The 25,265-nt window shown below is 45.0% G+C and overlaps 1 protein-coding gene across 5 annotated transcripts in view; it reads left to right on the top strand.

Moving 5' to 3' along the window:
- stumps (DBB domain-containing protein stumps) overlaps nt 1–25,265 on the top strand; it is a 99,866-nt gene that overhangs the window by 4,550 nt on the left and 70,051 nt on the right. The window contains exon 1 of one of the 5 annotated variants that reach the window (XM_075878406.1): nt 267–435. The exons of 1 other annotated variant lie outside the window; for it this stretch is intronic. Coding sequence is in view for 2 of the 4 variants with exons in the window: in XM_075878402.1 (XP_075734517.1) it covers nt 14,984–15,380 (397 nt within the window). In the remaining 2 variants the exon portion in view is untranslated. Of the gene's footprint in view, nt 1–266; nt 546–14,931; nt 15,381–25,265 lie in introns of those variants that run through there. 3 more of the 5 variants (XM_075878405.1, XM_075878402.1, XM_075878403.1) reach the window with 3 other exon arrangements.

Below are 25,265 nucleotides of genomic sequence, written 5' to 3'. Positions count from 1 at the left end.
TAACACCCCTTTCGTTCGGTTACCTCAACGAAATGGCGCAATGTTATGGAAGTTCAAGTCCCGTTTGGCACTGAGAAGAGTACAGGAAAGGTCGCCACGCCGGCAAAGATCCTTACCGGCACTGCGTGCGTAGCGGAACAGAAAGCGCTATTTTCCTCTGGCTAACAAGCCTTGAGAGACTTGCGGGCAGGCATAAAATAAAGCGAAGGGCGCAATAGTCTGGCGCCTCGTTCCCAGCCGGGACATTCGTTCCTCGTTGACTTCCTCTCTCGCACTTCGTTCATGACGCTGCTTCTCCGCGCGACGAGAAGTTTTTTCCCATCGCGTCTAATTCCGGTCGACCGAAACCGCTGGCGCCTATTCCGGCCGCAGATCCCGCCTCACCGCGTCAGCCACATACGACGAACGGAATTCGACGGGACTCTGCGACTGCAAGTTAGTAACGGTGCATCTCACTCGTATTGCTTGGTCATTGTTTGGTGATCACTGCCTTCTGGTTTGGATGCGTATAATGTATGCCCACATATTCATCTGACCTAACAGCAGTGAGTCCTTGCTTTCAGCCTCTTCATCAATTCAGTTCTGTTCGCCTCTGAATGTATAACGTTGGCCTCCTTAGAAGAGTGCTCTCAGATGGGAATCCAGTGTTTTTTTTTGTCTTTTTGGTTTTTTTTGTCTCTCTTTTCCCTCTTCAATCTGCAATAATTACTTGACGTAATTCATCGCCCCGACATTTTACTTCTACATGCAGCACTGCCACATGGGGTCTCAAAGCGTTGGAAACTATTTATTTATTTATTTGAGTGTACTAGAAGCCCATCAAAGATTACAGGAAGATCGTGTCATAACCCTTTTTTTAATGAGATAATACCGTTTTTAAGTTGCGTAACTAAAGAAACTAGATTGTTACTGCAATCACGCTCCACTCTGTCAGAATAATACGAGCAGTAGTGTGAGTACCACTAATAACCGTACCAAATAAAAACTTTATGAATTCGCTGCTACATTTATAAGATGGGTGGTTTTGTACGTGCGGATCGAGGGAGAGATCACAAGATTGGCCGATTTGATGAAGGTTGTGATAAAGAAGTAGAGCTTGTAAATAAACCAGCGCGGAGCACGCAGAGGAAGGCGGAGCAAACTGGCATGACCGTCAAGGCAGCAGCGTATCTGGGCACGGCGTGCCTGCTTCTGCTGCGCCTGTCGACTATATCGACGTGGATACTATATTTATGTCCACGCCGCTTGACGATGTCACATGACGTCGTCACTTCGTCGTGAGACGTGGCAATTTGAGACTGTCGATCGCGTGACATTGTCGCGTGACGGGATCATTTAAATGGTCGTGTGCTCGGAGAAAGGAATGCGAGTTATTGCGGCTGGGCCACTGAAATTTCGATTATTGCGAGCCCACTTCGGGAGTTGGTCGGGTTGGTTTTGAACGTGGATCAGCTCTATTTTGGTATTGGGCAAACTGAATAGAAAAACAAAGCCGCAATTATCTTTTGATGAAGCACCGCACTGAAGGACCAAAGCAGGAACGCGTAAAATGGCGCAAAGTCAAGCGCTGTCGCACAAGCCATGCAAGACAGAGCTTGTGTTAGCGTCATTTCACGTGGATGGAACTTGGTCTTTCTGTGCGCTGCTTTATGGAGTGTCGTGACCTATTAGTACACATGTTATGCAATCATTCCTAGTGTTTTGGGATATGTCAGCGCGTACGTAATCGTGTCAAAGACCGATCGCTTTTCGTTGTCTCTTAATTGGCGAGGTCACAAGTCAGTAGGTGTGAATCAGATCGATAGCAGTTTTACCGACATTTTTAGGAAAGGTTAGCCTGGTTTATTAGCGTGCTTGCTACTCCAGGAATCGGGTGGTGATACGTTGTATACAATGATCACACATGCACAAATAATACGTAAAGTCACAAACATAGGTACACAAAATAATCATTCACAAAGTTTCATCCGGGTGAGTGATATTCACAAACACCAACACTGCTTTTGTATTGCGCATCTGCTCAAAGCTGTTTTAATTAAGGCCAAGGAGGTGTCACTGCTGTCGAATTGCAAGAGAAAGCGTTAATCGATTAACTCGTACGTAATTTTTAGTGGTACGTTAGATTTCTTTAGAGCTGTAAATGTTACAGTTTCTACGCACTAAATCAGTTAAAATGTGGAGTGCCCTGTTCGGGTGATCACGCAATACATGTAAGCTCGCGAGGCCGTCTACCGAAGCAACCACTGCGTTACCATTTGCGTTCAACGTTTCCTCTACGTTTTATGTCGATGGGTGCGCAATGGAGAAGAGGCTTTCGTCCGCCTTCCGCTATACAGCTCTATTTGCGGGGGTGGCAGTTCAGCATCAACGTATGATGTCACTTCGTCACTGATTCACTCACGTGTTGTTTAATCGTCATGTCAACCTTAATATTTCCGGCAGCAGTCTGATAACGTATTACGTCCACCAGTCAAGCCGCACATTATCGACAAACGCCGGGTTTCAATAGCCTTCTGTTTCAACAGATAACTGACAACACGTCACTGCACCTGTCATTGAATATCGCAATGTGCGTTTGGATGCCAGCTCAGCATTCCTGTCCCGCAAATACTGTCGACCTTTGCATTCGTCGACTTCTGTTCTCCCGAACTTGTGCCTGCGGGAAAAATAAGAGGTGAGATCTTTGTCGTAACGAATACTACTGCTCATGAACACTAAAAAGAATAAGCACAAAAGAGAATAGCAGACAAAAGGTGCTTTGTCTGCTCTGCTTCTTGTGCGCTCGTCGATATTTAGCGCGTGTTGATTTAGTGTTCATGAATATAGCCTACTAGCCCAACAGTATGTTCTACTAAAATACTGCTGCTCAACAAGCCCGTGCTCACCCACCCCCTCCCCTTCACAAGAACGGTTCTCACTTACGAAAGCCTTTGCAATGCTTCCAATGTTTTCAGAAACTGGTACTTTAGATCGTGTAACTGCTAAGCCTTCCGGCGTCGACGCATGTCAGGTTATATATATATATATATATATATATATATATATATATATATATATATATATATATATATATATATATATATATATATATATATATCTTCGTATCCACTTGTTCATTTACTATTTCGGTTTCGCTCAGGACCTCTAAATAAGTGTGTGATTAGAAGTGATTAACGTTTGCAAAATAATAAGGGTTGAGGGCAACGAGCATGGGGTGCTTCATTAAAAGCGCTCAAATACCGAGCATTTTGCGTGAGTAACGAATAATACTGCACAATAGTGCGTTAATCCCGTATAAAAGTAAACATATATAAAAAATGGCAAGTCAGGGCGGCCAGATCACTTCAGTACTTGGATTTGCTGCTGATACCGCTCCTCGTAAACTTCTTACGCTTATGTCGTCAACATGTGTCGAAATCAGCAACTAGCCTATTTGTAGGTGGCCTACCCGTTGTGGATACCTGACTGGCGTTTACTCGTATTCACGCTTTTCTTTTATATTGCATTACGGATCACGGTTCAGACTGCTCGCTCTCACTATAGCCCGAGCACCGAGCGTCAGTCTCTCTACACGTCCTGCGCCGCCCCTGCTGTCTTATCTATGCTTAAGCTATAGCCACATGGGCCATGTTTTTTGCATTTCCTCGCCCGGTCCGCCTTGGTGCGATAGCGGTGCACGAAGCTAATTTAGCCCTTTTGCCTATCCACCCCTCCATTCCCGTTCTCCGCAAAACGCGAAGCAAGAAAAAAAAAAAGCACCACCGTCACACGACCCTCGTTATTTCGCTTAGGCTCGACGACTTGTACCATCTGTTTGGGCGTCCCCGCCCAGACGACGCTCCGTTTGACGACGCGTTTCGATACCACCGCAGGACCGAGCGTGGTCGCGAGTGGCCCACGTGGCGCTGTTTAAGCGGGCTGGCACGCGAGTACACTTCCGCTGGAGGGGTGGGCGCACCGGTCGGCCTCGACTGCCGAGTATTCACTCTAAACAACAAAAAAAGAGTTACATCTTCGTGTCGCCTGCGCACTCCTTCAGCATATAGCACCGCCCAGAGTCGGTACTACTCACTCTTGCCGACGAACGACGTACGATATTTCGCAACGCGTGGCAACACTCGGGAATATTATGTCTGGGAGAATCGCGGGATTCGGTTGGACGATTTGAGACAAACGCCGCGGTGAAAAGAAAAAAAAAAGTGGCTGCATTTACACGTGGCTCTCCGTACTACTTGACCTTGGTCCCGTCTCGGCCTAACGAAAACCTGGCAGCGTTGTTGAACCTACAGATTTTCGAAAATGAACAGCACACACACACACGCGCGCGCGGGGGGGGGGGGGGAGGGGGTTAGATAGCGACACCAGATGGGAAAGGCGCAACTCGCCAAGTGACGCGCTCTGCCCCTTCTAGTCACCCCTTGCGTTGTGCACCAACCCAACAACGTGACATGACCAAGTGGTATTGGTTTCTAAAGACGACCTGAATCAGCTGTTCAAAGCGCGGACCTGGTATGTCAGCGTTTGTCTTCGCCGTCGCTCCGCAACAGACACGATAACCTATGGCATATATAGGTACATACATGATCTACCCGCTTGAAACAGCACTGTCGCACAAGCCGCGAAAGAAGCATGGAGGCGATAAGCTCCGCCGCTCACTTCTCGCCGTCCCCGATCGAATATGTGTACCGTCGGCCCGCTATATGAAGTCAGGCTTCAGAGCACAAAGGCATCATGCTATGAAGGCATTGTTCGGACAGTTTCCCATCCACAGTCGGCTATTATGTCCTGAAGATAATGGTCTAGTTCTTTTTTACGGTATTTATTTCTCGGCGCAATAAACTTGCGCTATAACTGTTCGTCAGCGCTTGTTTGAATATAGTGTGTTACTTCTTCTCGTCCTATTCTTGTGCTGTTTCCACTTAGTAACGATAACAGTTGGAGCCGCCCTACAGCGAGAAGAAGGCCAAGTCTCGGTTGTCCTTGCGTTCTGTTGTGAAACCTCACCGACTGTAACTCCAGTCAACACCCTAATTAACACAAAGCTTTGTCGTTTTGGACTGACCGATGACCCACACTATGAAGGGGTGAACGTAGGGGCTTTTGTTTTTTTCACGCTGCGTGCGTCAATGGGAACGACTTCTTGTACGTGAGGATGAATTTACAGGAGCATACCTGCTTTAGTAGGTGCAGATTATGTAAAGTTGCAGTGTAACTTTTTCTCTCTCAGGTTATACGGGTTGGCAAGCAATGTTTAACGCGAGTGACAGACAACCAAGCTGTGTTTTAATAAGGCCGTGGGGGGGGGGGGGGGGGGCGTTGCATCTTCTATTATAAAACGAGGGAGAAAATAACGGGGCTCGCCATAAACTAGGGTGCTCCATCCAGCACTCCACAATGAGCCGGCCCCCTCCCTTTTCCAGTACTAAACGTTCTAATCTATTTGCTAAACGCCTCCTCTCACAACTGTGGCCCGCATCAAATAAAACCCCATTAGGATCTCAGACATCGCGTGCCCTAAGAGTGGATCGCTTTGCGTGTCGTCTTGTTTGTAGCGCTTTCAATGATTACCCACCCTGCGACCTGTCTAAATATTCAAGGAGATACAGTGCTGGCTCGTGCGAACAGTTCTACTGCGTGAGAATTTTTGTGTGTATGTGTATGGCCGTGTGCAAGCCTGCCTGCGTGGGTGAACGTGCGCCCGCGTGTATGTCAGTGAATGTGCGTGTGCATGTGTGCGAATGTGCGTGCACCGCCGCTATACAGTTTGGTGTGAAATATAACAAATCGCACTTTGACTTTCATTTTTGGGCTAATAATTAACGTATCACTCAAACTTTCAATGAAAATGAAGTTTCGAAAAGCTTATCAACTTATCGAACTAGTTTAATGCTTTCCGACAAGTTCATTTAGTGATCATTCAGTCGCGGCAGTATTCGTGGTCATTGCCAAAAATTATCCCGTTGCAGTCCACATTGCTAATGAAAACGTAAAAGCGCTCACTCGGAACTCGAGTCAAGTTTTCTCACAACATCTTGTTTGCCTACAAGCACATCAGGCAACATTATAAATTTGCGAAACTCATTCAAATATATCACGCCTATACTAATCAGCGCACCTCACTCTTGCTACACGGTTGCCAGCGCCATTGCGACGTCTGCGCGATGGCGCTGGGGCGCCGCTGCAAGCTTTAGAGCGAACAACTTTGGAATATCCATACAGCGTGCATCTCTAAACAGATGGTTCAGTGAATCTCAAAATCCCTGCGGGAGAAGACATCCCAGAGAATCTGTAAAAATCAATTTACAGACACCTTGTAGGAATATATACGTCGACAAGTGCGAAGCTTGTTGCATTACATGCTTCACTTCGGTTTATCAGTGAAGATTCACCACCAACAGGGGACACTTAAGTTTCACTTCGAATGCGTCATGAACACAGCAAACAACTCGACTCGGAGATTCGATAGGCTCATAATCGATGTGAAGCTATAAAACATATAATTTTTCAGTACCATCCGGGACACTGCTGTATCGTTGAGACAAAGCCAGTTGAGGAACCCACCCGATCAGCGCGTGAAAATGGCCGGTGTATCTCGATACCGCGTTCTCGCTCTAACACCACTTCATTTAATGGACATTGCCCCTGTATGTACGACTCAAACTTTTCGCCAAATATCGCTTACGTTCGTTGTCTCTAAACTAACGGCTGCATCTGCCACTTCGGTTACCGCGACACGAGCACACTGTGATGTGCCTCATTTATGGCTCATCACCACATTTACGAACACTCATTTACTGATTCATTACTGACTTTGTGTTCGCTTGATGGATAATTTTTATCTCAATTAGTGCGATATACCGCACGCTTTTTTTAAATGTTATTTCAAAAACAAAAATAACTACGGCAAGCGTTTTCATTTCTTTGCATTCTTCTTTGGACATCAGTTATCTTATGAGTCGGATGAATAAGATGCTGTCTAGATTGTTAGATGTGCTCGCATGCTCGTTATGCTCGTGATTGTGTTATCTTTCTTGCCTCTCTTCTCCCTTCTCTTTCCCCCTTTATCCCTTCCCCCGGTGCGGGGTAGCAAACCCGCGTGCGTTTGGTTAACCTCTCGGTCTTTCCTTGCATCTACCTCTCTAATTCTCTCCGGGTTTACTTCAGTCAAGCATGTGGCAATTCTTTTCAAAATCTGGCTATTTTATGAAATATTGAAAGCAATGTATCAGGTATATATATTATAATATCTGCAGCGCCTAAATTCTTACTCCATGCAGGTTAGTATTATGGCTGGGACCTTTTAAGGCTCTCGTACACGTGCAACGATAAGACATTCTTTGTCTTTAGAACGAATCGCAACACTTAGCGCTTCGATATCTTCGCCATTCATTTTTAAATACGAAGCGTACTTTTCCATCTCTCCTGCTGCCTCCTTCTTTTTTCACTTATCTTGCAAAGCCTTTCGAATTTCAACACCTTTGGCATGCAAAGCTCGTATCTCGTGCATTTCTTCTTTCACAGCTGTATCGAATCATGATTGTACTTGGTCTGTTAATCATTAAATAACTCTCTTCTGTGCCCTTATCGTGCCGTCTAGATTGTGAATGAGACCGTTTGGTGTGACGTCATGCACCGGTTTGTTTCTAATAATGTCAAGTCACCCTCTTCACTCTTTTATACTTTCTCTTTTAGCAGTAACAGTCAGCTTACACAATTTTTTGAGAACGAAGCTTTCATTGCATTTTCGATGCCTTTCTACGAACAACTATTCTACATGCAGATGACACATACGTGTTTTTTTTTTTTTTCAAGAGAGCAAGTGAAACCAAACTTTAAAGATGCGGTAAACACCGACCGCCTCGGTGAGTCCGCCCGCGCATGACCGAGACACATTTCTGGGAAAACTCGTGCCGTGCACGTTTAAAGACTGCGCTCACCTTACACTGTTTTAAAAACTTCTCCTGTGATTCCTATCGTTAAGTTTTTCGTTTCTTTTACCCTCGCAAACTTTTCCCGAGAAGAAACGAAAACAAGGTGGGCAGCGGAAACCTCAAAACAGAGCGTGCGAGTTGCCTATATATAGGACCAAACCGGCTGCCGCCTACACCGCGCGACCTTCAGATGGATTGATAGCGTCTTACACATCTGGTCGGGAAAAGCACGAAAGGGTGCGAAGCTGGGGTTGCAGATGGAATTGCATAGGAGCCGAAGCAGCGGCTGCAGGCCTCAAACGGAGACGAGCAAGGCCGCTTCCGACATCGCTATACGCCCACGCGCCGCGCCGTGACAGGAACGCACGATGCTCGGGAGCAAACTTCGGCTCGAGTAGGCCTGTACTTACTAGAAGTATACTTCGGGAGTGCGATATCTGGTTCGTTATTGCGCTTTCGTTTGCTAAGCATACCCATGGTCGGCATTCGTGAATCGTTTCTCAGACGCAAACTTTTCGTAGAAAGGGGTGCCTGTCAATCACGACCGCAAAAATACGTGTAATTATGACCAAAAACGGCCCAACCGAACGCCTAACCTGTGTTACGAACGAAAAAATTCGTGACTTTCACCACGGCAATAGCAAGGCAATCGATGAATCCGTGTGCGGAAGTAGGGGGGAAAGTAATACCGTAACTACTTAGCACCGAAAGATTAGCGCTCATATACCGGTGTAAAATTATTCTTCGCTTACTCATAAAGGGATCTCTCTGTAAGTGTTCGTTCTTTTTTTTTCATTTTTGATGGCTTTTCTTTCTTCCCAAAGCTTCAGCTCTAAAAGCTGCAATACCCCACTGCCCCTTCACCCCACTATTATCTGTCTCAGTGCTGCATGCGAAGCTTAAAATCTAGATACGAAGAAATACTCGCGAGATCACGCAACACCAACAAACGCAGTCACTGCTTCGCAACCTTCCGTGTGTTTCGCGGTTGAAGCTATATGCAAGGCTGCACCAAAAATGAAGCAATATTTTGAGGGATTGAAAACAGGTGATTGCCCAAGATTGAACTCACGTGTAAGATCTTAACAAGTTCTACTTAATATTTTGAACGGTAACGAATGCCAAAAAAAGTGACGTTCTGTCTATCCGTTCTGTCTAACACTCAGATTGACTGAGCAAGCTTCCAATAGTTTCTTGTCTCCCAGTTCATCGATAGATAAGCCTTATGTGAGCGCCGTTTTTTAATGCCTAGATATTGTCAGCTTTATTATGAGCGAAACAAAACAGTTCATAAGAGAGATAGGGCAGAGATACGAATGCAGTGATCGATGGCATGTCGTATAACGTGACGCGGGTCGGTTATGTCCACGTGCCTCTGAAAACCAAGCCTAAATAAAATTTCGAATATTTCATTTTACGTTAGATATTGTGTTACCCGCACCAGGCCTTGATGGCAGAATCATCCCCCCTGGATCTGGTTTTACTGTAAAAATATCCTTTTACCGTTTGTCATTTTCCTGATTGACGGTCCACAAATTGCCGGCGACGTTTTTTCCCCCACCTTCTTCTATATCTTACGGGAAAGTCCACGTGCAAGACATGTATATTTCATGGCAGCCACTTTCTTTTTATTTTTTCTTCGTAGTACTAGAGTGGCTTCTCTGGGAGTGCACTGGATTCCACTTGAATTTTTTAGTTACTTTGTCGGTGTGCCTGACCGTACATAACTGTGAAGCATTATCTTTACAGAGACAGTCGTCACCCGCATCACAGTGCATAAACCCGCTTGATTCGGGTCGTCAAAGGTACGTCGAACCCGCACTCCACTTGGTAGCGCGTCCGTGTTTGTAAAAATTCCAACTCGCCCATCTCTTTGCCTTACTGCGATGTGTCCGTCTTCGGGATGAGTAAAAATGAAGCCAGGAAGTCGACAATTCGTAATTATAGCAGTTTAATGTGTCAAAACTGCGATATCAATGTGAGAGACGTAGTAGTGAAGGACTCCGGAAATCTCGACCACCCGGGGTTCTTAAACATGCGCCTAAATCTAAGCTAAGCACACGGCCCTCAAGCATTTTCGCATTCAGCTAAAATGTGGCCGCCGCGGCTGGGATTAGATCACGCGACTTGCGGGTCAGCAGTGCAGCATCATAACCGTGCACTAAACCACCGTGGCGGGTCGAAGCGAGGAAGTTCGTAAAATGAAAGCAGACAGGTTGATATGGCAATTCTATGACACCTGCTTACGCACTGATCACGGAAAAGTGGAAAAAAAATCTAGTCAGGAAGATCAGCGACAAGCGACTGGATGAGCGTCGTTTTCGGTGCCAAACTTCGCACCCCGCGCAGTCATTATAACACGTACAGTCCAGTCTTTCCTTCCTGGCGTCAGCCAATCAAGCCAGGACCCATTTCACCAAATCGACATCCAGTCTTGGAGCCCAACACTGCCGCAGATTAAATGTTACACGGCCAAACGCAGCAATATTCAAGCGGGTGACGGGTCAGGACATGAGAACGGGAGAGGAGGTGAGCTATCCCACTTCTCCTCAGTATAGGTCCGGAATAGTGTTGTGGGCAGCTTAAATTCCCTGATCAAAACACCTGCTCAACACCGCAAGCACCTAAAACAATGCTTGGTTGTGACTCCGTCTTTGGCCTCGTGCCGTTGTCCTTTTGAGCGTGTCGCCATCGTGTTCGCGGCGTGTTCGTCTCCGGGAACAACAACAGCGCCCAGCATCGCGTGAGAACTAGCCGCCGGCTAAATGTCAGCGCGCCTTCGCGTATTCTACACTTACATACGGCTTGTCGCCAGCTGCCATCTTAACAGCATAGTATGCGCCCATACAGGGCACTTTGCTGTTTGTATTTCGAAATTTTCTGAAGGGCTCGCTAAAGCTATAGGTAACAAATATCATTACTCGTCCAAGAATCCTATGCTATTTGTATGAGTAAAATATGCTATTTTACATACCCTGTAAAAAAAATATTAGTTAGAGTGACCGTAAACATCTGGGCAGCTCTTGTTACGAGCGTTTGACCTCAAAAACGATGACAGGTCGTCGTTTTTTTTTAATGTTTTTCGTCATTTCGCAGTCATTTCACGCCATTTTCTCGTCACTGTGTCCATACATTATTATGTTCTAATAACGATGTTTTTATCATCACGTCTTGCTCATTCACTTCAGTTACAGCCGTCTTCAATAAAACAAACTGACGTCATTCTGTCTAACATCATCCACTCCTTGAAGAGTCCACTTGGAAACAATGCTTGTATACGTTTTTTCTATGAGCGCAAGCACTGTTTCTGGATTAAGTGTCCTGTAATTGTTAGCTATAAAATCACCCAAATTATCATCTGATGCAAATACGACCTGCAAAAAAAGTAACATCCGGGCTAGTATAGGTATTTTAGGCCGTTTTAATGTTGTGCATTTATTTGACCAGCAAAATTCAGTTTCCTTTAGTCGCGGCCAGCGTTTCATCTTCGCTTACGCGTGTATGTAAAGCGCAACTTGTTGCATGCGCCGTACCAGCCTCAAAATGGGCGGTGATTGTGTGGCTCTGAGCGCCCCCGGTTCCACTTGAGATGTCATTAGGGCAAATTGAAGAGAAGGGCGCAAAGACCGCTGCGTCCACTTTAATGCAAGCGAGGTTGCTAACCTCTCTGTTACCCCCACAGGCGCCAGGAAGAACTTGCGAAACGCTCGCCACATTCATCCGCATCGTCGAAGGCTCTTGTCTTGCTGCGCAGGCTTTATGTCGCCAACATGCCACTTGATATGCATTGCTCATTTCGTTTCTACTTTAATATTTATAGCAGCGCGTGAAAGTTGGATTTCTTGTTGAAGCATACGCTTCCCTCCTCGCACATTTTCTACCAATATACTGTTAGGAAAATGGTCTACTTCTTGGATCACAACGTATGGACCCAGTGATAAGAGAGCAAGAAAATGTTTTTTAGCATATATAAAGATTGTTCTTCACTGAGCTAGGCGGCCAGGTTTTCACTAATGCGTTTGCGCTGACGATGGAACATTATTTTGTGTGTGTGCTTGGCATTTATTACAGCGCTGTACCGAGGCATGATATGTATGTATATAGGCGTTACTATAAACAGAAGCATGCTGGCAGAGCATCAATACAAGAACGACTCGAGGGTTGCTGCGTCAGGGTGATAGATCGTAGAACTCGCATATCGTGTATTTTCCCTGGCGTAACAAGGCGTTCTCTCCCAAGGAGAAAGCAGCAAGCTTTCGTTCTCCTTAACCAGATTCTAAATAATTTTAAATAAAGACTTGTAAAGACAGCAAGAGGCATTCTTAAGTCGGCTCTATAATGATTGCCATTGTAGCGGATGGCTGGCATCCCCTGAACCCACTATTCGAAAAAAAAATATTTGGAAACACGCAGCTATATAAACGGAAAGCTGCTTCCACTCTCTATACAAAAATTATACTGTGAAAACATTTGTAACACTGCAGAGTAATAGAAAAAAAACTGGAAGACAGGGCTCAACCCAAGACGCGCTTACTGTTTGTCATGGTGAAAACAAAGATGAAGTTAATGGCAGGACAAGCGGTGGTGGGTGAGACAACCGTGGAAAAACTGTGCTTTATACGCTTGTAGACTCGCAGACCGCTAAGGTAGCCGCCGCATGGTGGACCAAGATTGATGGAGAACAATAGCGGCGATCTAAACGCTCTTGCGCATTAAGCCTCACGGAAGCGTGAGCAGCACCGGTGTGATACGCTTCCTGATCTTTCTTGAACGTTATCTCCGAGAACTTTCATCCATTCTCAAACGGTACCACGTTGACTTAGTCGTTATGAAGGAGCTTAGGTAAGAGGCGCCTTATAGGCTGAAGAAAAGTTGTTGGCGAATCGGGCATTCATGTAGGCATATACGCCTGCGAGAAATAAGACGTGCTTGCGAAAGCGCCCGCGCGTGTGGATGCGCATGCATTATGCAGTACGTTCTGCTTAATATTAAACCTAACACTGGAAACGAGTGATAAGAAGTGCCGCTCCAACCTCATGTACACTCGTTTCCTGTATACTCATACAAGTAAGGCTACGTACTCACTAGATCGGCAAAAAGTCGCGCGACATGCCGCGCGAGTTTTGGTCGCGGCAGGCGCATCTATTCGCGTTTCCCTTTTCACGACGCTTTCACCATGTGGCCACCTAGGCTACATGATCAGAGCGTGTGCTTCTTCCCATGCGGGAGGTACCGGGTTCAATTCCTGGTGCCGACCGGGAACCCACCGGTTTATCCCAATGAGTAGAGGAAGTACACCGACCTGGCGCTTGGTTTTTTATTGGTACTCATCTCGAAAGGTTACCCCGTAAAGCCCTGCAAAAGGCCCCTGGGCACACCTTAAATCTACCACAGCCTTGAGGAAATAGTTGACCATCTGCCACTACTGTGGGAGGCAGAGATCCGCTGCCGCCGGGGTGAAAGAGGTAGAAGCGCACTTCCGGCCTGATTATGTAGAACGAAGTACGTCGCATTATTCCCCCTTCAAAAAAAAAAAAAACATCGAAAACATCGTGCCGATGATGCACTTTCAGAAAGAAGAAAAAGACGTAGTCACTGAAAAGATGGCCTAATATATATATATATATATATATATATATATATATATATATATATATATATATATATATATATATATATATATAGAGAGAGAGAGAGAGAGAGAGAGAGAGAGAGGCATAAATACATATTTTCATGACACGTACATGGAAATCATTGTTATTACTAACCTAAATAATAAAAGCTTGAATGCATATCAGACTGTAAAAATCAGATATGGATATAGAGCCGCTACGACCACTTCTAGGTAATTGTGATCCACATGTAGCGGTCTTGCTTTTAACGTTGCGAGTCATTTTCTGTTAGATTTAGAATAGTGGCCGCACTCCTCAGTCAAGTGTGTCCTTTGTCTCCCACCCTTGCTCATTACGAACATTTCTGTCAAATTTCACAACCAAAGTTCAGCTTGTAACTTTCCACTTTATTTACGAATGCTTATTTCATTTCTTTACCATTACATCTACCTCAGGATAGTCTACCACTACCCCTCAAAATGAAACTATATAACAGCTGCATCTTACCGGTACGTATGTATACGGAGCAGAAACCTGGTGACTCACAAAAAGGATTCAACTGAAATTGAGGATTACGCAACCAGCGATAAAAATGAAAATGATATGTGTAACCTTAACGGACAGGAAGAAAGCAGAGTTGTCCAAGGAACAAACGGGAGCTGAGGATATCATTGCGGAAATCGACATAGGTCGGGAGCGTAGGGCGTAGGCATGATAACCACTGGCCATTAAGGGTAACTGTCTGGATTCTCGGGGAAGGCGATCATGGGAGAAGGACAAAGAAAATTAGGTGGGCAGATAATATTAAGTTCACCGGCATAACGTGGCAGCAGAAAACACAGGACCGGGTTGATCGGTGGAACATGGGAGATGCATTTGACCCGCTGTGCAGTCAGGCTGATGATGATGAAGTTACTTATGCCTACAAATATGCCTGACGACTTTTATTTGAGTAATACCGGATAAGCACAGTGAAAAGTTGGTTCTGTGCCATAGTTTCCGCACGGCTTGTGCGAGGAGCCACGTCACACGAAGCAATTCCTGCAGCCCTCAAGTGGCTGCGGGAGCTTATTTGCGGAGAAAAGAGGCAATTAGAAGGGCGCGGGCAAATAACACCGATCAGTGCGACTCGCCTCTTGACACGCAGCGGTGCGTAATAAACGTTGTAGGCTGCTTATCAGCATGGCGAAACGACGGCACTCATTGTCCGCATAATTGGGACTGACCGGAAAACGACGTCGATTGACATTCCGAGCGACGTCCGCCGCCGTGATCTCGGCCCGTTGTTTTGTCGCTTAGAGCGCGTCCTTTTCGGAAGAGGCGACGCCGCCGTGTCGCGACAACTCTGGCGCCTCTGGAGCGGAGGAGAGGCTCTCTTCAAGGACTGAGTCACCCCGGGGGCTTTTCCCGCGCATCGCATCCCGAGAGCGCCGGCGAGGGATGACGACAGAAGACGACGCTGTCCGATCCGGGCGTTGCGATCCGATGCATCCGACGAGCATCGCAGCAGCCTGGCTAGCTCAGCTCACCGATCGATGTCGTGAGCTGAGGCACTGCGCGCGGACGCTGCTCCTCGTTCCACCGCCGTGTTTGGACTGCTACGCCCCGAGCCCCGACGCGAAGGTCGGCCAAGGTACGTCGGAGCATCTAACTTCGCCCGGTCCGGAGCAAAGTAGCGCCGCCGCGTTCGGGTCGCCAGCGTCAGCGCTGACGGAACAAGTTCAGCGCCCACGGCCAACTGTCACCGTCGAGCCCGGGGCGGGCTTTCAACGTTGCTCCGCGAGTCGTGTGACAAAGACAGCTCTGGGAACCGCGTGCGCCTCTTGCAAGGCTAGCAGTGAGTAAATATATATACTACATTACGCCGGGGGGAAAAGTCGTGACTGACATCTGGTAGACGCTCCTTTCTGCGCGAGTAGGGGCATATTTCTTTGTGTCTTTTCGCTGCCATCGGATCAAGAGGCACGCACTTGCGAAGCGTGTGTCAACGTCTGTATTCTGAAACTATCGAGCGTGTGTTCTTTTAGTTTCCATTCATATATTCTTATCACTACTCCTGCTGAGCGGCCTCTGACCCTTACAGTGCACGCAAGGCCAATAACGCCTGCTATATTGATAGCAATGGAAATGAGCTCTAGGTTGGCGTGAACGAGAGTTGTTATCGGTTATCTAGAACTCGCGTTCCTGTTGTTATGGCTGTTTTTGTATTTGTTGTTGTGTTATTAGGGAGTTGTAAGTCGAACACATATCTGCTTCGTTATCTCTTGTTAACTAGTTACTTTAATTTACCTATAATCTCGGCTTGCTTATTTCACTTTAACTTGAAAGAAAAAATTGGCATAGCAGTACGATTCGCAAATGTCTTCGGAGAGGTGCCTCTTTCATTGGCAATGTCTTGGCACACTTTCGTTCTTCCGCAAAGCTGCGTATACAAAAAAATTATGCACTCGCTAAAAGAAACTAATCTTTTTTGTTGTTATTGTTGTTACGGGTCAACTGGCGCAGATAGCTCCTACTCTGTCATTCTTGGACTCTCAAGCAGTCAGCATGCAGTTCGTACGAAACTTGGTCTGTAATTTTTTTCTTTCAAAATTCAAGGCCAACTAACCGAACAACATATGCATTACTTGGTCTTGAAAATCATCCTATGCGGAGGCCTGCCACGGAGCTACGGCGCTCGCTTGTTTTCCACTCGTCAATGAACTTTCTCATACGCTCGCCTCTATACCGAACGCAGATCCCGTGTCTTGCATCAATATAGGTCATTTTTATTTTTTTGTTGTTGAGGAAGCTGTATGGCGTTTATAGGAGCATTGTGTTTATGTCAAATAAAGTCACAAGCTTAGCCAATCGGAGGAACAGTTGGCGCGTGTAGTAAATATGTCGCGGTATTTTTTAGTGCCTGATTTATTACTTCCGTCGACAGGATTATCAATACGCGGAACAAAACAGCGCGATTGCCGCGGTTACTTTCCTCTTTCCCTCTCTCTCTTTCTGCTGAGCCTCGATATGCAAGGAGCGTCAAAGTTTCGATTGGGATGCATGTATCACATCGCACCGAGCAAGCGCTGCCTCGCCCCCAACGGAAGAGGGTGGCTGCTCGGCATTATACGGAAATGACGCAACCAAGCGCGACGCGACCTCCGGCGTAGCGAAACGCCTGCATGCTAATCATTGGCGCGCGATAACGCACGACAGCGTGTCGGAACTGATGGCTGTTTATTCGCTGTCGCCAGCTCGAGAAGAAAACGTTGAGGCTGGTCGAGGAATAGGCATCACTGGACGTGGCGAAAGGACTCCGGCTTTCACGTTTCAAAAACCACATTGACAAACTTGTTTCTAAAAGATTGTTGGTGCTGGACGACCACGTTCACTAACATAACAACTGTGATGATTTGGTGCAGCTCCGGCTCTTGCGAATAGCCTGAGCTATGTGAGATAGTCTGTGTAACACATGCTACAATTTAAAAAAAAAAATAAAGGACGACTTTTGTTTCAAGGCAGTCATATTTTCTATAATGATTTATCCGCACATTATAAAGTATCCCTTTTTCTGCCGCGTAAATTCTGCGTTGTATGCAACCTTGGAAAAAAGAGCAAAAACTCGCATAACTAAACAACTTTCAATAATATATATATATATATATATATATATATATATATATATATATATATATATATATATATATATATATATATATATATATATATATATATATATATAAGAAATAAAAAGCTTCTACATGTGATTATGATATACGTAGCAGCAGTTCACGCCAGTAGAAATACGACCACCTGAGGTTTTTTAAGATGTGCCTAACCCTTATCACACGATGATCTTCACATTTCTCCTCCATATAAATGCGGACCCAGGGACCGAAAATTGAACTGTCTGCGTAGTTGCTGACTGTACAGGGCTCAACTCGCTTGTTTATAATGACGGAGCGTTACGTGCGGAATAGCACGAGTGACATCTGCAGTCGCAAATATATCTGAACATGCACGGAGCCAGTGATGTGCCTGCCCTGCAGTTTCCACCCTTCTTTATCTCCGTGGCCGCGATTACTGCTTTGGCCGCCGAAGCGCTGTAAACGTATAGAACCAAAATAATAATAAAAGAAACCAGCCATTTCCGGGATAGGTGCCTTGTATATTCTCGCTTCGTGATACCATATCACAGCGACAAGGGTTTTACTTCGTCTTTTTTTTTTGCTTTTTTTGTTTTTTCGCCAAATCGTTCAGAGCGCTTCCGACGGCCAAATTGGTTGTTGCATGCGCGGTGATAGACAGGGATCAGTATTGCAAGGCAGGAACATCACTGGCGCCGCGCATGCTCAGATGTGGCGTATTTGCGACTGCAGATGTCGCCCGTGCTGTTCCACGCGCAAAGCTCCGTCGTTATAGACATTAGAGTTGAGCACTGTACATGGCTTCGTAGAAAACGCGATCAGCTGCAATGGTCCGCCGTGTATCTTCGTCTCATCGCACTGTGCTATGACAGGCGCTAAACACTGAAAAAATTCTTAAATTACAAAACACGCTTGCTCATCGCTCCTGTTGAAGAAAAGTTACCAGGAAGCGTATGTTCTTCCTTTACATTGAAGAAATTATGCAGTACGAAGTGAATAGACTCCCCTTGTCACCTTGTATTGTCACACTGTGCCACTAGAGGCACTGAGTTGCCGATATCACCTGCACTTTTCGGTATTGCAAATAACTTCAGCGGACACCCGCAAGGTCGTGAGAAAGGGAAATGAGACAGCCACCCGTTTGTGGTGCGAAGCCAAAAGAAAATCCGTATGAATTTTTCAGAAAGAAATCCGTACGAATTTCATTGTGGCTTCGTGCCACAAACGTGTTTTCGTGTAATTTCCCTTTCTTACTTTTCGGTATGTAGGCTCGTGTTTTTATCTTAGCAAAGATGCTTACGTCAGAGATTTATAAGAGACCATGACGCAGCATCGTTGGGGAGAGGGGGAAGAAGAGTGAAGGAAGAGAAGGAGAGGTCACCTTCTCGACAAATGAGTGTCCACAACACCGAGCGCCAGGTCGTGGTACTATTCTACTCAATACAAAAAACGATGGTTGGTCGGTGGCACTGGAAATTAAGCCCGGCGCCTTCCACACTGAAGGCGAACGCTTTAGTCCCTCGACCAGCACTGCGGCTAGTGTACGAGAATCACGCATTATTCACCTTGCAGCATTTCTATTCTGTCATCTCCCCTGCCTAGTTAACGGTTATTCATGAACGCGAAACTGGCGTCGGTTGCGAAAGCTTGCTGAGTGAATTAAAGAGGGTGCTTTTCTATTAGCTCCAATTTTCACGAAGTGGTCGCTTAAAGCTAGACAGCGTCTGGGTCGATATCTGCTGTTGTATTTCACGTAACGAAGCGTCTGACGATACGTGTGCAGATATCGCCCAGAAGCGTGACTCGTATAGGACTATAATTAGTAGTCCTTTGTTCGACTCGCGCTTAGGCTTGATTCAAGTGTAAGAATATAGGAAGAAAGTTTGCTTATGCCGTAATATCCCGAGTAACACCCCCCCCCCCCCCTCTTACGGTGAAATATAATTCGACAAGATTTGGAGGGGCGGAGGGGGTATTGCTCGATAACAGATCAGTATTCTAGATGGCGGTGAAAGAGCCACTATAAATAAAGAATGCACACCCGTGCTTCCAATGAAATGTTTTATAATGTATAGGCATGCATTCACTGTTCTCAGTCTTCCTCGTCGGAGGAATAAGAACAGTTAATGAAACAGTGGAAATGGTGAGAGGGAAAAGAGGGGCCATATTTGAATTATCCCGAAGAGGGGGGGGGGCACTTGCTCGGGTAGGCGGCCTTGCTCGGAATTTTATAAATTTTACGGTACTTATTAAACTGAATCCTTTGCTTTATTTTTCTTTTTTTTTGTATATTGTGCTTTTATGCGATGGCAGTCTGAGCAAGTGCTCTGCCGCGCTCTGCAGCAAGTTATGAGCCGTGTTATGACTAACAGGCCACCAGTAACATATATATCAAAGGACGAAAGCGCCAAATTCGTATTTTTTCATAAATTGTGTATTATTTCATTAGCGGTGTGGTAAAAAGGCTTCTATACTACCTGTGCTCATTGATGAAAGATTTATGGATTGATTGATTGAATAATTGATTTATTATTGATTGATTGATTTACTGTGTTTTTATACTGAAGTAGTTTTACTACAGGATTTTGTTTTTAAAGGCCTTCCACGACATTTTCTACCGGGACTGCTCTTTAGGAAGGCAACCATTCTTGATATAACATTGAAAAAAAAAAGCACTACATAAAAATTTTGCTGGTGAAAAGATGTAAAAACAACATAGGGGCTGATTCAGTACTGAGTTTTTCATGATAAAATATTTTGTACATATGCAGAAACTTCATGATATTCATATACTATATATACAGGGTACCCCACAGCTATATTTTGCCTGCCATAGTTTCGATATATGCCGACGCACTCTATGACATGACAAAATTCATGTTGCAGACTATGGCATGGAGTAAGTCACAATATTTTTGTTTTCATCTTGATTTCCTACTTAGGTCTCTTTATTGGTGAGGCTTTTGAAGCAACGAAGCTGGGTTAAAGATTCAATGAGGAAGTTGCAGATTCGACTTGAACACGTCTGATTTAAAAAGAAGTTTTTACTCCTACATATTAAGTATATTTTCTTCTGCTCACTACATGTTCCCGGAAACACAAAAACAAAAAATACCACGTGACATGTCCGCTTATGCTCCTTAAAGCCCCTTCTGCTCCCATACACACAGGGCTCTCTAACATTCCGCATGCAAACGATTGAAGCTTTACTCGCAGCCGTTCATGACAGCGATAAGCAGACGCAGCGGTTATCGCTTGTGTTGCCGCTAGCAAAGAGTGCGTCACTGCGCGGCCGCCACCATTGTCGCGTCACTGTCGAGGCAGCCCGTCCTGCCAAATGCTCCACGTGGAACGTTAAGGAACGGCAATCCCAGCACGTAAAGGCATGCAAGTTGGCATGTCACGTTGTAGTTCTTTTTGGTATTTAGCGGCTAGCTGCATCTTACGCAGAAAAACATTAACATTCTTAGCAGATCGAAAGCAAAAAACATAAATCATGTTAATGCGAAAGCGTTAAAGAGCTCGTTTTGCATAAATTCCGGCGTCGGCTTCGGTGCCGGCGTCATTGGTTGTAACAGACAAATAATCATCTTGTGCGTGACTGCAAAATTGAGAACGATAAAAAATAAATAAATAATAATAACACATTCTGGGTTTGAGTGGGGATTTAACTTGAGTCGTTTGCGTGGCAAGCGGGTGTTTTACCACAGAGCCATGCTTCTGCTTGTGAATGCAATGGAAATAACTTCCTCTCCTTGGAAATGCAGTGAAAGTAACTTTCATGCTTTACAAACACGCATCAAACATAAAGTATTGCAGTAATAATGCGTGGTACAGAGTACATTGCCATCGGGCATCAGAAAATGTGGTTATCATGATGACTGCGCGGTTGAAAGCCAGTCAGCCACTGAAAAAGGCACACACGCTACTGCGCCTATCCCTTGAGGCCACGTAGTGGGTGCACAGCGAGTTCGAAAAGATTGCATGCACTAGGTGCTTGGCGTACGCACTAGGGACAGGATGTAGCTATCGCGTTCAACTCTTAAAAGTGAAGCTTAAGGATCCTCCAATGTTTTTTTTTTTAATGCGAAGCATTTCTTAGTGAACTTTGGCAACTTTTACCGTATCTATCTATCTATCTATCTATATATCTATCTATCTATTTATCTATCTATTTATCTATCTATCTATCTATCTATCTATCTATCTAGTCGCCTACGACATTTAGCTCTCCTGGCCGTTTCAATAATGGTATCGATACCAAAATTGGTATGGTATATCATGACTGTACCACAAGCATTAGTGACTAGTCATAACATGAGAATCATGATATGTTATTATTGTCATGATTTACGATTCATGGTCTTGCTGCTCCTGCTGTGGTTTCGTTCACATGACATATCGCGAGATTGGCATGGTATGACATGACTGCATGGCGAACACAACAACTGACAGGCCCTCATGTGGAAATCATAGCATGCGTGCCATCTAAGTGCAAGACTATGCCACGCTCATTATGGTCGTTTCGCTAGCTTCACATACACCAAGTTTAGTATTACGTGACGTGAATGTATGATGAAGGCATATGACTGGTGCAAAAATGGTAATCATCATATCGGTGTCATTTAAGAACATGACTACGTGCCCCAGCCATAATGCGCTCACGGCCATTTCGCTAGATTCACATATACTAAATTTGGTACAACGTGAAATGAATGGATGAGGAAAGTATATATGACTTGTGCAAACATGTTAAGCATGATATACGTGTCATCTAGGAGCATGACTACCTGCCATGCTCATGATGCACTCGCGGCCGTTTCTCCGGCTTCACATATACCAAATTCGGTATTACGGGACGCGAACGGAGGACAAAGATAAATGACACGTCCACACATAGTTATGACATGCGTGTCATGTAAAATGTGGCTACATTGTACGTTCATAGTGCACTCGCGGCCATTTTGCTAGTTTCGCATATACCAAATTTAGTATTACGTGACGCGAACAGACGATGAAGGAAATGACAAGCCCTTACATGAGGACCATGACATGCGTGTCATGTAAAACATGACTACATGCTACGCTCATGGTGCGCTCGGGGCCGTTTCGCTAGCTTCACATATACTAAATTGGGTGTTACGTGACGTGAATGGATGACGAAGGTATATGACTAGTGCAAACATGATAATCATGACATTTGTGTTATGTAGGAACTATATAGCACGCTCATAATGCACTCGCGGTCGTTGGGCGAACTAGCTTCAGGTATACGAAATTTGGTACTACGTGGCATTAATTCACGACAAAGGTAATTGACACATCCAAATATGACAATCAAGAAATTCGTGTCATGTAAAATATTACTACATGCTACGGTTATAGCACGCTCGCGGCCGTTTCGCTAGCTTCACATATACCAAATTTGTTATTACGTGACGTGAATGGACGACCAACACAAATGCCAGGCGCAAACATGATAATCATGACATGGAAGTCATGTACGGCGTAATTTAAACACCTACTACTGCTGGGGCTGGTATTGCAAACGTTTGCAGTGTCGTCGTTACGCAACTATAAACAACATATCTGCATTTTATCCAGACACCTGAGTGAGCATAACATTCCCACTTGTGTTAACTGTGTACTACATCCATGCGCCTTGTAACTTTGTGGTGATTTTAAAGTGACATATCAACATTTTTCATTCTTGCTTCGCATGTCATGGATTCCCACTGTACGTGGGATCTCTCTTTTTTTTTTCAAGCCGTTCTGCAATTTTGTCATTGAAATTTTCGCCCAGCTTCTTTGCTCGAAAAGAGAGGTAAATAAAAATGCTGATTTGGGCAAATAAGTGGAAAAACATAGGTAGGGAGATTTTACTTCATGGTCAGCAATACGCATGCGTTTGGTCGCGTCTTCGTAAAGTTCATTTGTATAATTTTAAGCTTTAGCTAGAGATAGCGGGGGTACCTTGTGTATATTTTCCCTACAATCAACAACAGCGTTCTTTATATGCACTGTCGCTTAACTGTGCGCTGCTAACATTTCCCAAAATGTACCAAGTCGCTGGACTATTGTGCCCATGCGTGTATAAAGTGTCGTCGACATATTTTGCTCAACTCTATAGGCTCGTTCGTTTTCGACCGAATTGCAGCCTCTTCAGAATGTTCCAACTCGGCTCATTATTATATCTGTCAGGACTGACACATATATGCTCGCCTTTTACCTCTGTAAGATCAGTGTCCAAGACTGAAGAATGACATATATACAGTGGAACCTTGGTAATACGATCACAGCTCATACGAATTCGGAAATGATGTGAGTTGTTCTTTAGTCCCGGTCAAGACCCATTGGCCTGCAACGTAATGGAGTATAGCTGTTGCGAACGAATTTTATCCCCGTGACGTTTGATACGAACGTTCGCTACCGCCCAGGTACGAAGCGGTGCTGCCCGCGCTGTCGTAGAAGACGCGACAAGCACTTGCGAGAGCGGGAACGCGAGCGCGGGCATGGGTGCCGCACCAGCAAACGGTCAAAATTATAGTGTAAAAAAATACTTTTCTTGCGGTAGGTGCAAGTAAGGAAGCAACAAAAGGGAGAAAGCAGGGAAGTTAACCAGAAAGACATCCGGTTGGCTACCCTACACTGGGGTATTAGGGTAGGGGACAAGAAAGACAAGAGGGAAGAGAGGGGAAATAAAAAAAGGTGGGGGAGAGACTGACAGTAATTTCACTGCAGCGTGTAGAACTCTACCACATGTCAGAGGCGTTCACACAAGCCTGCCTTTCTCAAGAAACACAGCAGGGCTTTCACTGCCTTGTGGGCTGTCGAGGCATGTGGACGTTGCTGTAATAGCAAATTTCGGAGACGCGTATGGCCTCCGAGGTTGTGTGCACGAATCTTTGAGGCTCCAATGTGCCTCTGAGTGCCTTCGCGGTTAGGTTGCAGAGGGCTTTGGCGCCCCTGTAACGCGTCGACACGGGTTGCTGTCGTAGTACTGTGTTTACACGTGCCTGCCTCATGCATCAAAAATTCTATGAAAGGTGGACGAGGACCGAGGGATAGAAGGCGAGATGGTTTTGGCAAAGTAGTCGAGCCTTACAACTTCAACATGCACGACTGTTGAGGTTGCACTTGTGCGGGCGTGGTCGAAAATAGTAAAAAAAAAAAAACATTCCTGACATCTCCCAAATAACAAAATCATAACATACCACCGTGGTTTAAAATTTTGTCGTCTTATTCTATCACGTCAAAACACTTCTTTGGTTGGTTTTTGCCGCAGAACTGCATTGTCATGCAAAAAAAGCATAATAAAATTTGGAAGGGGCTACTGCTGCCGTAGGTGACAAGGCATCTGGTTCATCAATTAAACTCGCGTGTACGGGCAGTATATTTACGCGTGCAGGTAAAATTATCGACACCTAAGAACTTGACTCACAATCACTGAAATTCTTTCTTGATGTTGCTGCGGCCCTGAAAACAATAAATGAAAATGTACGACTGTTTTCTTTTGTTGCGTGCTGATATTTCATGCTTTCTGGTGATACGAATTTTGAATGATACAATTATTTATGGTGATGCCATCAGACTCGAATCACCGAAGTTTTACTGTATTTTACCCTCGCTGCCTGAATCTATCTAGAAATTCATAACCTTCAGTATTGCTTTTTAGAGTATAAAAGTTTTTTCTTAGTTTACTACTCAAGAGGAATGTGGTGGCCGACAATTATAAAGTTAGTGAAAATATAGCTGTATACGGTTGTCAATAAAGAAACTATATCAAAGATTAAGAACGCTAACCTTATAAATGTGTAATATAGCAAACATGATATATGATGGTGACATGTTCTCAGCAGATTGCGAGCGTATCACGGTAACTGACCTAACTGTTTCGAGCACGCTGTGAAGTGCTCAAGTAACGGAGTGAAAATTTCCCCTTAGATGTCTGCGAAGTGCACAGAAATCCGCCTGCAATGCTAGGAAGAAATGCTGACCGGCAGTGCATGGTATTAAGCCTCTACCTTCCAACGCTAAAGTGTAATACTCAAATCATTACTATATACACGATCAACTTGTTCAACACATACAAA

Source organism: Rhipicephalus microplus, chromosome X (assembly GCF_043290135.1).
Source record: "Rhipicephalus microplus isolate Deutch F79 chromosome X, USDA_Rmic, whole genome shotgun sequence".
Taxonomy (NCBI): Eukaryota; Metazoa; Arthropoda; class Arachnida; order Ixodida; family Ixodidae; genus Rhipicephalus; species Rhipicephalus microplus.
Note: the sequence above shows the minus strand (reverse complement) of the source record. Positions and strands in the feature narration are given on the sequence as shown.